This window comes from Micrasema longulum, unplaced genomic scaffold (genome assembly GCF_059751315.1).
Source record: "Micrasema longulum isolate JH-2025_06_02 unplaced genomic scaffold, ASM5975131v1 h1tg001215l, whole genome shotgun sequence".
Lineage (NCBI taxonomy): Eukaryota > Metazoa > Arthropoda > Insecta > Trichoptera > Brachycentridae > Micrasema > Micrasema longulum.
The window spans coordinates 127,146-140,894 of NW_028278402.1; the positions used below are offsets into that span (position 1 = coordinate 127,146).

Sequence of the window (13,749 nt, forward strand, 5' to 3'; positions counted from 1 at the left end):
TAAAAAAGAAAAAAAAAAACAACATAGCGAAAGTACTTTCTGGTATGTCAATATTAATAATGTAATGAGTAATTACCGAATGTACCATTTGACTAAATTTACTAGGTAAGATAAAATTATTGGATGACTGATCTGTTAATTTGTAAATATAATTTATTTTTTTGAATACAGAAGATCGAATCAAAGAGTGGTCAAGACGCTTGACTCACACACGGAAAGTTCCGGGTTCGACTCCCGGTGAGAACACAAAAATTAAATGTGATTTTTCAGAGGCCTGGGTGTTCTGTGATGTAATTCACCACTGTAATTGGGCCTCCTGGCCTATTGTGGGTGCAAAAAAAAGGAGTTTGCAGCCGACAGAGATTCTTGGAGGCTAGGGAGCGGACATGGAATGATGATGATGATGTTATGAGATAAGTTTTTGTGTTTCTTTTAACATGTAATATGTACATTGTTTGTTTAAAGGTCAGTCATATATCGTGCGGAGAAGAATTCACCGTATTCCTTACTCTAGATGGGGGCGTATTTACATGTGGCTCGGGAACATACGGCCAACTAGGACATGGTGATGTTAAAGATGAAATGCTACCAAGAAAGGTGATCTTACAAATATTACATGTCATTAAATATTACATTCCACGTGTGCTTCCTAGCTAAAGTATACTGTGATCCAGATAGGAAATATTACAGACCTTTATACATTTTAACAATTCTCTGTTGCAATTGGATCTCCTTAGCACCTCTACATTGCTGATGGAATCTGTCCACATTATATGAAGCATTCTTCTGTCAAGTCACATTTCGAATACCTCCCAACTAGTTCATAGTGTGTGACCAAACATAGCACTTTACCATTCTGTGCCTAGGTTTTGAATTTAATCCATTATTGCACTTCTTTTGTAACTTGGTTTAACTGTTCACTTGATTTACCAGGTGATGGAGCTGATGGGCACGAGTGTGGTGCAGGCTGAATGCGGGCGGAGGCACCTAGTGGTGATCACGGATGGCGGGCGTCTGCAGAGCTGCGGGCTGGGCTGCGCGGGCCAGCTGGGGCTGGGTCCCCTGCCGCAGGGGGCCCCTGTTACGCTGCCGCGTTCCGTCAAGCCCACTTGGCAGGTCAGCCACCTGAATCAATTGAAGACAAGTGGATAAAGGTGTTATGGGACAAAAACAAAAAGCAGAGATATCTGGTGTTGAAGTTTTAAACATTAGTATAATTATTGATAACAAAACACCTTCATTCACTGTCAAATTGGTTTTCTGTTTTTTTTGGTAATGTAGTTGGCTTTACGTGAAAGGGGCTGTACATAAAATTTTCATGCATGCAAAAAAAGTACCCATCAAAAAAATTGCGACATAACGCCTTTATCCACTCACGTCATCAATTTATGAATTATAATTTTCTTTTGGGTTTGACAGGTTTGAATTTTTTTTGATAGAAGATGTCTGAATCGAATCTTTGAAACAGGTAAAATAATATGAAAAGGTTGCTCTTTATGAACTGTTACAGAATGGCCGGTGGAGCGGTGGCGACGGCTCTGGTTTGCCCAATTGGACTTGTCTCTTCAAGTTGACTAACAAGCTAATGAACTAACATACCCTATCACTCTCAGAATTGGGAAAATAAAATTGAGGATGACCGACAAATTGACTATATAATATGCTGAGGTGTACTGACATTGATAGGGGCATTGAAAGCAGTAAATGTAAATTCTAAATAACGGTAATATTTTATAAACAAAGTTTTTTTTTTTAATTAAGAAAAAGTAATTAACCGTTTATAAAAGCTTAAAATTTGTTTTTGCAATGTGCGGATCTGAAAAGAGACCACACAACCTCTAAAACGGATCCGGGTAAGTGGGTCAGAGGGTCAGAAAGGTCAAGGTCAGCCACCAACTGCGCACAGTGTGTTAGAATGTTTAATAACCCTATGTTAATGTGTTGGTGCTTGTCGATGAACCAGGTAAAAATACTATTTTAATTTCGTGATAGTAGGCACGCTAGAATATTTTATTTGAAAATGTTCTGTCACGCATACTTATACTTATAATATTTTAATGAACTTTACGTCTTATATCGTTTATTCACTTCAATCAGCGTTCATCACCGTTAATCCCTTATCTGCATCTTATGGTGCACAGGGCACTGGGTGGGTAGATATATCAATTGCTGCGTATTTCAAAAGATGATCAGTCTTACACTTAAGCTGCCTGTCTAGGGACTATGAAATATTGTGGTGTTAAACACCTTTTTAAATAAATATTTCATGTTAACCGATTTGGGAATTGAACCTGACACCGCCCGCATGTTAGGCAAAGGTGCTGACCATGAAATCACGAGACGGACAGTCAGTATGACTTGACCTGAAATAGGCCACAGCCAAAACATGCCATCCGATCCTCACACATTAAGAATTGAAACTAGAGTATATCGTTGACGCCAATCCATCACCGTATAGCTCGAATTTGACCACTTCAGAGGAGAGAAGATAAAATTATTATTTTTATTTGTGTTCAGTAAAATTACGCATTTTTAATTAGGAAAATCTTACTTTACAATTATATATATTTTAATTTTTGTTTTACTAGCAATGTTTGAATACATTTACCATAATAGTAAATTGATGACCTAGGCGGTGATATTACATACTTGGTGATGGATTGCCGTCAACCATATAGTTTTTCTTTGTAAGTGAACTTTTTTTAGATGTATATAAAGAAATAACTATCTCTTCGAAGTATATAAATATAAACCATTAGAAATGGGAATCAACTTTGGGTGGAGTGGGATTTGTACCTCGAACCTCTGATCCGTGAGTCTGCAACGCTAACCACAGGATCACAACCCGGTTCATTATTTATGCAGTAAAACACAACTCAAATAATAATACAACTCCCATACACTCGGATGCGAGGGTGCGCCCATACTTTTGTAAGCAATTTTTTGTTTCAATGAACAACTTCATCCATATTCTTGGAGAGGTTAAGTTCTTGAAAGAAAGAATATATCGTCAGTGATACTGCAATACTGCGTAGCCTGTTTTTTTATTATGTAAATGTTTTACTCTAATAAATTCATTATAGGGGATAAGAGCTGTTAGTTTTAAATTAAATTATTGCTATTTATACTCTGAATAATCATAGTTTTTGCGATACTTTAGTGGTATTTTTGGTTGATTAAAATCGTAACTAATATATAGGAGACTCTTTATGTTACCTTGCCAATAAATTCAATTGATAGTTACGCGGTATTGCAGTATCACCGATGATATGTTTTTTTTTTCTTATTGTTTTTAGAGTATTTTGCAGTCTGAAAATCAAGACACATGCATATTGCGGGTTTTTGCTGGCGGTGATCGTAGCTTTGTTACTGTTCAACCAAAGCAAGGACTTCCATATGACAGTCGGGTTCAACCTCCACATACGCAGATACTGACTGTCGACCCACACAAGATGGAGCTGTGTCTAGCCTTGGGGGAGGAGGAACAAGTAGATCAGGTTAACCCTTTGAACTCTATTTATTTTAGACTCACTGCTTAAGCTAGTTTTGATTTTTAATTTTTATAAAATAATATCGATTTATAAAAAATAAAATTGAGAAAATTTAAAGGTTTTATTTAAAATCAAAATTTAATTTTTTCTCCTATGGTATTTTTCAAAACACAATCCTGGGCACAGACCGAGTTTCCTAAACACGTTTTGCAAAACCACACTTCCTTTTCTCTTTCCATGTTTTTTTCGGTCACTGCACACTGCACAGTCCTTGGATCCACTTTTCTCTCTTTTGGCTAAAAAGTGTTGCTTTTCATTTTATCTCATCTTCAAAAATATTACGCGATGGGCCGGCCATTTTCCAAACATTAAATGACTAAATTGGATTTATTTTGTTCTATATTTTTAAATAGAAATCTGTTTTAACAAGAATTAAAAATTTTTTTTGAGAGACTTTTTTTTTCTAAAGTCAATTGAAGTAGTAGTATTATCATTTTTTAAAAATAAATATTTGCGTTCTTATGATTTATGAGTTTCAAATAACTTACTATTAGAAAATGGGAATCAAGTTGGGGTAGAGTGGAATTCGAACCACGGATCTTTGAGCTGTGAGTCCGAGACACTGGCCACGGGACCATAACAAAAATTCATAAAAGGATGTCATAAAATAAGATAGTTACCACATTTTTTCGTGACAGGCGGGTGACTTCCGCCATAGAAGCTGTAGCGTATTTTTAGTGTTAAAAATACAAGTTTGTTCATAATTGATCATATTTTCCGCATTACACGAACTTCTAAGTATTCATCTAAAAAAAAATTTAGCATTCAGTTATTAATGTAATTTTTTTTTGTTATGTAGGAGACACTGTGCTACCTGGAAACTGCTTTCAAGTCCTTAGCTTGCATTAATGGGTCCTTCCTCCTTCCCAACAATGGCCATTTGTGTTGCAATTCTCGCACCAGTGGTATAGACTTTGACATTGTTGCGAAAGTGTTTGATGTAATTGGACAGATTAAAAATACTTCTATCCTAGAAGTTGTAAGTACTAAACTTTTTATGCAAATGTTTTCATACTCTTTTGGTACAGTGGTATAATTTTTTTCAAAAATTAAAAGGCATCTTGAAATAAATGAATGCATGTGTATTTTAGAGAAATCGCAATATTGTTGGGTTTCTGGAACAAATTGCTAATTACAATAAAAAAAAGAGATGTCTTCATAATTGGCATCAAATAATCGTGGTTTAAAAAAATATTTCGTCTTTTATAAATACAAAAAATAATATTTTATAATATTCAATTTGTGGTTTTATTTTAATTGTTGATTCGGGATGAGCTTTTAACGTAAAAATTGCTATATTCCACATTATATTATGTATACTGCCTCTTTAAATAGAAATGCAAATTACAGTAGAACCCCCTTTTTACATTTTTCAAGGGAGCAAGAAAAAAAAGTAAAACTGAGGAAATCACTAAAGTGAGGAAATGAAAAATGTATGAAAAAAATAGGAATTACATCAAAATAAAATTAATTTGCTACACAACAGTGTAAATAGACTTCCCGAAAAATTGTATAATATTTTTTTTAATACTTATTTTCAATGATTTCACTAAAAATATTTTTATATTTTTTCAAACAATATTATGCGATCTGTTTTTTTTATTTGAATTAAAAACAGCGTGTTATAATTATTTTATGTGTAAATAAAAAAAAACATAAATATAATTTTGAATTGGCATAAAATAACGCACAATAATTTTTCCCGTAAATGTTGGGAAATTTTATTTATATGGTATCACTTTTTTTCTATGGTATCACTTAAAACAACTGTCATATACATCGCGGCAAAATTTTTCGACTTCAACTTTTTAAACTAATCTTATATTATAACTTTAAGTATTTCTATATTTGTGTTTTGAACATCGGAATTTAGTGATATAAATACTTTATTGTTTCTAAACGTTTGTCAACTGCGTATCATGATTTGTACAAGTCAATATGACGTTTTTGCTCAAATGAAAACTAAGACTAACCCTAAAGGAAGACACTTTAACAAAAAAGTAAATTACACTACACCTGCTTTGAATTTAGGTTAAGACGATAATTTATCCTTTATTAGTTGTTTAACTGTTTTTATTCTTCATTCGCGTGGCACACGCGGTGGCGCGCGGACTGCGGCACCAGTATTACGACGTAATTTTTGCTTTTTCGACACATCAAATAAATTCCGAAAAAAATAAAATGTAAAACCGGGGTGATGAAAAATGAAAAAAACATTAATTGGGGGGAATATTTGTATGAGAATGTATAAAGAAAAATGGGTCCTGAATATTTTGTTGTAAAAAGCGGGAAAACGTAAAATCGAGGAACATAAAAACGAGGTTTTACTGTAATTTGAAATGGAATGGACAGAACTTTTTTTAAAATAAGAAATATTTGTGTTCTTATGATTTACACAAATATTTCAACTTTATTAAATTAATGATTGTGCTATAAAATGGAATTTAAATTGTGGAGAGCGGCTCTTGAATCTAGTACTTCTGATCCATGAGTCCTCCATACTACCAGGATGCTACTACTTCTTAAAAAAAAACAAAGTATTGTTTTGCTGCTGTAAAATAATAAAAAAAAAACTACCTTATTAACCGTTTGCACTCTATTTGCGACAATATATCACCATTGTAAGTTGTTTGAATGTTGTTTAATTGTCAGAAAAAAGTAATAAAAATCTATATGTGAAAATTTTAAACATAAATTAATTGCCACCTTTAGGTTATTATTTTTTTAATATTATAATAAACATTACTATTTTTACTTGAATTTGCAAAAAATCCATTAGATTTCCTGGTGTATAATACCAAAAATAGTCTGAAGTGCAAAAGGTTAAGGAAAATGTGGTAAAAAATTGATACGTCATGTAGATACTCCAGAGCATCACGTCCGCTTTGGAGGGCCTGAGTTCGAGTCCCCCTGACGCGGAGGCCCTGCGTTGCTACCTCACCCTCCCGTTGTACCACGAGTGCCGTAACCCGCGGCGCTGGCGGGCGCTGCAGGGCCCCCTGGCGGCTGGGCTAGGGGCACTGCGCCCCGTGCCGCAGGGCTACCTAGCCGCGTGGTGCCACGCGCCCGTCGCCGCACCGCACTTCCCCGCGCTCGTCGACTGCTTCAAGGGGGTCGTGCACCACTACCTCACCGTGAGGGGGAACAAGGTATTAAAAAAAAATGTATACTTATTCTTCTATTCAATGCATGACCTGGGCTGCGATTATAATGGCTATCTTCATTGGTACATACCGAGACGCTATACTTAACTTTTGTTCTGTCTGTCTCCAACTACCTCGGTATGTTCTACCGACTTGTCATCTCGACATCATATGATCGAATCCAACCAATGAATGACCCCGAAAATTAGACCCCGTTCCTTATTGAATTAAAATTTTAAATTGTTCTAATTTATATTTTAAATAGGCTTCCATGATAAAAAGTGGCCACTTCAAAGCTATATACTCGAATACATCCCAATTAAACCAAAAAATGCTCACTTGAACATGATTTTTATGACTTTTCACAATTACCAAGAAAGCATGCTCAATGGTCATCGTATTTATCTACCGAGCAATTACAAAGTCGGCTTCTTTAACGTTTCGGTACGTACACTCAAGAAGATAGTAAAACAGATGGAAAAAATAAAATAACTTAATTTACTTTTTATAGTGGCAACATTTTTACGCCTAGATGCTCTTATATGCTAATTAGGCAGAATTTAGCTACATTATCTGTGCAGACTGCTTAGATAGGCGTTCGTTTTCAAAACTGACAGTTATGTCAGAATTTAATTTGACTTCAATATTTACTTATTTCTCTCTCATATTTTTAATATGCTTTTAAGAAAAAAAAGTGCCAACCTCAGAACGATTAAAAATTAAAATAATTCATAATTAAAGGAAAAATCGCTTGGTGGAACAAAATTTGGACACTTTTAATGCGCAGATATTTGTACCGAGGGGCACTAGACTCATCGATACATACCGATGTACCTACCTCAAAACTTTATGATGGGGGGATCGGTAGTGTATCTTTGTAATCACTTGGGAAATTTTATTTTAAACTATGACGTCATAATGAGGCTGTCACTTTAGTGCATAGATATGTGTGACGCACGCTTCCCCTTGTTACGTATCAATGTACCCAAAACTTGAAGGGGGGGAGGTCGGTAGTGTATCTTCGTATTTGCTCAGGAGAATTGATCTTCAACTATACTGTCATGGTGAAGGTATGACGTCCTTAACTTCCCGTTATTATTGCAGCCCAGGTATTGTCCACAATTTCATACACCAATATAAATAATATTTTACAAAAAAAATATCTCAAAAAAGTTAATAAATAATTTTTCCAAATCGTCCCTAACTAGTTCACAACATATTTATAAAATGTGGACTATAATTATATTATTTTCTAGTAAAAATGTTTTTTTTTAAAATAGTTTCACAAACAACTAAACATTTATTGAAACTTACCAATTTTTAAAATTATTTGTATCAAAATTCATGCATCACTATGTCATAACAAAAAATATGAATTAAAATGTTTGCAAGGTCCCGCACTCAACAAAACTTCATTACTGGGGTGTAATAAATAAACAGCCTAATACCCGTATGCAGAGACAAAACTTAAGGTGAGGAAAGTACATTCTAATTTCAAATGCAGAGAATAACCCGAAGGTGAAGACAATAGAATGTACTTTCCTCACCTTAAGGTTTGTCTCTGCATACGGGTATTAGTCATCATGTTATATTTAGTTAATATAAAGTCAAATATATTGCTTCTGAAATGCCTCTGAAAAAAAAAAACAAAAATACTGTATTTTGATACTAATGATTTTTTATAGAGAATAGACTATGATTGGCGAATAATCCATGTCCTTAATGCGCTGGAGAGCCTCAACAAAATCAACATGTCCAACCCGAGCAAGCAGAGAGCTCCTCCTGAGACTTTCTACATTCCTGATCTCGATACTCTGGTGGATGTGCGGCAGGACTACCTCAACTGGCTCACTGATTCACAGGTAAAGAATAGTGTATAGGACACTGTAATTATACACGGAGGCGAGACAACCAGTTTTATGGTTCAGGTGCCAGTCCAGGGACTATGAAATACTGTGGTGGAAAACACTCTTTAAATTATTTTTAATTCCTTACTTTTGTATATTTTTTACTGCAGCCGAAACGTAAATCAAGACGAAATAAACTGGTAGATACTCGGATCAAGTATTTGGTGTGAAATTTCAATGTTGGCATAAAATATGTTTTTTTGTAAAATTGAGCACTTCAATTTCCATACTGTTGTACCTTTATATTCACAGTTTTATATGCAATTATCAGACATATTTGCACTATGCACACTTGTGTTAATCATGATTTTGGGCTGGTTGGGTTACAAATGTACAAATGAAAACAAATATCTCAGACAAGAAATGGAGCAGTTTTGGCATATCTTTAAATTAGCACTTGGGATATATGATATTTTTATTCTTTATCCATTGCAACACAAAGCCGGCGGATCGCCGGCTTTGCGAGTCAGTGACAAATTGACCATGGCCGGCGATTCGCCGGTTTGTCTTTGAAGTTATTTTTTTTAACATTAAAACTGAATGACAATAACTTTATTCATAAAGATGACATAAATAAGTATATTTCGGTTGCTGATTTCATAATAAAATGTAATAATCACAATTTATTTCACATTATTTATTACAAAATATTAATTTAGTCTTAGTGTTATTGTAATAAAAAAATGTGTCAAAATTAAATAGTGTGTTGTATGAACAAATTATGCCATCTTTATTAATGGTGCAATGGGTTAATGATAGGGGTCAGTGATAAATAAGCTCCTGACGTCACTTTGACCTGTGTAGATCTATTGTGAGCAGTCCCCATAAGTTCATTCTCACTCTTCAAGACTAGATTTTTAAAGAGCCGGGCTACTAAATAAAAGGGTTATATTTATTACCTAATTTTCTCCTTCAAGCCCAGATCCTTAAGGTGTGGGGCTATTAGGTAGGGGGCGAGCGCTCTAACATCCTCAGGTTCAACCAGCGGTCTTCCGAAGATGTGGATTTTTTTGAGATAAAAAGTATCACATTGACATACAATGTGTATAGGTGTTTCATCATCAGCAATGTATAGCCTACATCTAGTAGTTTCAGAAAGGTTCATTCAAAGGGCTCTAGTGATAACCCTCAGTTGGTTTTAGCTAAGTTTCATTGGGTCAAAAGCAAACCTTTGCGAGTACCTTTTTAGTAGTTCCTTTGCATGGTGCTGACTAGGTGCTTTTTGCCAAAGCATTATGCTCTGTTTCCGGGACCATGACATAAGTTGTCTAGAAGAAAAGTTATTATACCTCTATGCAAACAGCACACTAAATTTGGTGATCGCGCATTTGCGGCCGCAGACCCTATGGGATGGAATTCTCTCCCAGCAGAAGTGCAAAACTGTGAGAGTGAAGTGATGTTTCGGAAAAATCTTAAAACCCACTTTTTTTCTAAATCTTTTGAATAAATCAGTAGCACGTGATAACAATGTAAATTGTTTTACTTAAATTACAAATTCAAAAAGTTAAAATTAAATTTATTTATGTAACCACTTGGTAAAGCGCCCTTGAGGTGCAAATAGACATTAAGAAAATGGCGCTATATATCCATAATAATAATAAGTTCAATACGAGGAGCGAATTTGGGTCACATTAAGGTTCTGAGCTATTGGGGCTGCTCTCGGCTCTCAGCCTCCCTAATTCATCAGCTACGTTTTAGGTATACGTTTTAGTATATGTTTTAGGGTGCGCTTAATAAATAATGGTTTTGAAAATTATTGTTTTCAATCCTGTAAACTGTGTATTTAAATTATGTATTAGGGCTTGAAAATTAATTGTTTATTTTTAAATTTAGTAAAGAACATGTCATTGAAAGTATTGTCCTTCATTTGCGACTACTTTCTCCCATGTTTCTGGCAGCATACGAATAGCACCTCAAAAGAATGACTCATCTTTTGAGGTTATCCATGAATCAAGCCATTTTATGGCATCTTGATAAGAATGGAAGTGCTACAATGTCCAGTGAAAATGACGGGTGGGGTAGGACTTCCCATTTGAGCGTTTCCAAGTATGTTTTGACTGGCCTTCCAGCATGGGGCCGAGCATTATCATGCTTCAAAATAACTTCATCGTGTCTATTCTCATATTGCGGCCGTTTTTCCTTCAATACTCGGCTCAATGGTGATGGTTTCATTGTGTTTAAAACGCTCATAATACACTACACCCAGCTGATCCCGCCAAATACAGAGCATGATTTTGGAACCATAGATATTCGGCTTTGCCGTTGATGTTGATGCATGGCCGGGATTACCCCATGATTTTATATTCTTATATAAAATGTATATACATATATATATATATATATTTTAAAATATGTATATATATTTCCTATTACAGTATTATCTGACAGATAGCTAAGGCTCTTTTGTCCCCATAAAAAAGCAAAAATATGTTTAGCCAATCTACAGAAGATATAGCCCTTGTATCATAAAAAGCAAAACTCATAAAAAAAAAAAATTACTTTCTTTCCGAATGATTGAAAAAAATAAACAAAATATCAAAATTGTGTTTTTTTATGGGTTTGACTTTTTTTCATTTGGAATTTTAAAAATAAACTTATTTATTGGGGTTTTCAGATGAACAACTTTTACTTGTGCAACTTTCCTTTTCTCTTCAACGTTACTTGCAAGTCCTCTTTACTAGAGCTGGATCAGGCTATACAGATGCACTCGGCCATGAACATGGCTGCTACTCGAGCCATATCTGAGCTGTTCACGCACGGCAGACCCATCGAGCAGCAGTTTGTGACGTTGCACGTCTCCCGCACCAACATAGTTGCTGATACTCTCCGGGAATTGCCACACTATGGAACCAGCGACCTTAAAAAACCGCTCAAGGTGAATTTTTATAATTGTTTAAATAGTTTAAATTCTTTTATGCAAATCTTCGACTAACAAAATTAAATTGGGCTTGTTCTCTCGGAATACAACAATGAGAATAGATTTAAAAAAAGAACAATAGATTACGCTATAACGAAAATATTCAATTCGCTTCTAATGCCCATCTATTTACTATACTTTTCTTTAGTTTTATAATACATTGAAAAAAAATTACATGTAATTAAAATAACTTTGTTTTTACCCACTTATTTTAAAGTAAGTGGTTCAGGTGATTTGAAATGAAAATATAAAATTTAGTATTCATAAATGGCGCTTTTATCAATATTGATAATTGTAATTATGTATTAGCTCCATTTTCTCGGGAATTATGACAAAACTCGGAATGCCAAAAATTTTACACTTTTGGTTGGAAAAAATATCATAATATAATTAAGGTTCATTTTTCAAAACGCTGTACAAAATAAAAATATCTTATTCTCACGCGGGAGCGTGCGGCCAAATGTATACGCCTGAGACATTAGCGAAAGTACATTATCTCTGTTTAATACTCACCATCTTTATCTGCCCTATTTATGAGATAATATTTGTGTAGATAAAATGAGCATGAATGAATTTAGGAGAAAGTATTTCTTTAACATAAAATTCAGATCAATAATATTTTTGTTTAAGATTTGTTATATTAATATAATAATTAAATAACAATAACGGAAACTATTGAAATAATCCTCACATAATTGATTTGGTTAGCGAATTTACAATCTTTTTAGATTCAGCTTAATTTTTTTTCTAAAAATAATACAACAATACTTTGAGTATGTTCAAATCTTTGTAGACACATACTGGATTTCATCCTTGAGAGATCGATATCAATATATGTGTGAATATTGGATATCTCAACAGAGATGAAGAAATTTAATGCGAGGGGAGTATGGAACTCAAGGCATTTACAGGGCTTACGACCTGTTGTCGGCTGGTTTAAATGCCCATTTTACACATGTAGCATTCACAACCTTCTGCCTTTTCAACATAATTACTTTTTTTAACACAATAAATTGCATTATGTTTTTTCCTATTAAGAAAAAGATGACAAAACCTAAAAACTTGTTGTCAATATTATTATTTTAACATTGTGCACATTTTAACTATTAACGAGAGAAATAAGGAAAAATCATAACAGAAGTAATACATACCTCATTTCCACCTCATTATGATATTTCATCATACAGTCTTATAGCATAACTTCAAAAAACATGCATACAAAAAAATATTTAAATTTTAAATTTTTAAGCAATTTGGTAAAATCTATCAAGGAAGTTCAAAACAAAGCATATTTCTTGATAATTATATATTCTGGAGATTTGGAACAATGGTTTGTGCAAGAATGTATTAATCTGCGATCATATTCAATTACCATAGCTAAAGACGGAAAACAGCCAATGTAATTTTAAAGGTTCTAAGAAATTGGCGGCCTCTTGGCTGTAGCGGTTAAGACGCTTGACACACATGGAAGGTTCCGGATTTGATTTCTGGTGAGAACACAAAATTGAATTAGATTTTTCTCAAGTCGGGGTGTTCTACGCTGTAATTCACCACTGTAATGGGGCCTCCTTGCCTGTTGTGCAAAAAAATAAAATAATTATAGCAATAAAGAGCTATAAATAATTTTGCCTAACATTGACATTACGTAATTAATGTACGTATCGATGGCTCAGTTTACCACTGGCAACTGCGGTGGTAAACTGAGCTTTTCTTACCAAAAGGAAGTGAAAAACTACCTTCACTCATTGCAACACTGTCTGATAACTGATTTAATTGGCTTGAAATACTTAACATCGAATCAGTTATTATTATTGTATGACTATGATGATGTCATTAATAGTTTTGTAAGACAGAAATGTAGATGTCGGCCTCGTGGTGTATTTGTCAGCGCATTTGCCAACCACGCAAGAGATCTCAGGTTTGATTCCCGACATAGTTGACACGAAATATTTATTTGAAATAGTTTTTGCACAAGAATATTTCATAGTACCTGGACTGGCGTCTGAAGCGTAAGATTGATCATCTTACCTTTATTTAATTAAAAAATATCAAGATACACTGCGATTGGTATATCAATGTCGTGCCCTATGCACCACTGGGTGTGGAAAGGGAATGATGATGAAATGTAACAGACTTCTCTCTCTTAAACGAAGAAGATTGCCTATTTCACTAGTCCCAAAATGGATAAGAGAAGGTGAGACAGTCAACTTGTGATCATGGGTATAAAAATT

General features: G+C 34.3%; 1 protein-coding gene across 3 annotated transcripts in view; it reads left to right on the forward strand.

Moving 5' to 3' along the window:
- Positions 1–13,749, forward strand: part of Herc4 (HECT and RLD domain containing E3 ubiquitin ligase 4) — a 46,545-nt gene that overhangs the window by 10,476 nt on the left and 22,320 nt on the right. For all 3 annotated transcript variants that reach the window (XM_088234215.1, XM_088234213.1, XM_088234216.1), the window contains 7 exons: positions 466–597; positions 934–1,116; positions 3,297–3,497; positions 4,351–4,530; positions 6,413–6,700; positions 8,380–8,556; positions 11,216–11,476. In XM_088234215.1, the coding sequence (XP_088090341.1) occupies positions 466–597; positions 934–1,116; positions 3,297–3,497; positions 4,351–4,530; positions 6,413–6,700; positions 8,380–8,556; positions 11,216–11,476 (1,422 nt within the window). The remainder of the gene's footprint in view (positions 1–465; positions 598–933; positions 1,117–3,296; positions 3,498–4,350; positions 4,531–6,412; positions 6,701–8,379; positions 8,557–11,215; positions 11,477–13,749) is intronic.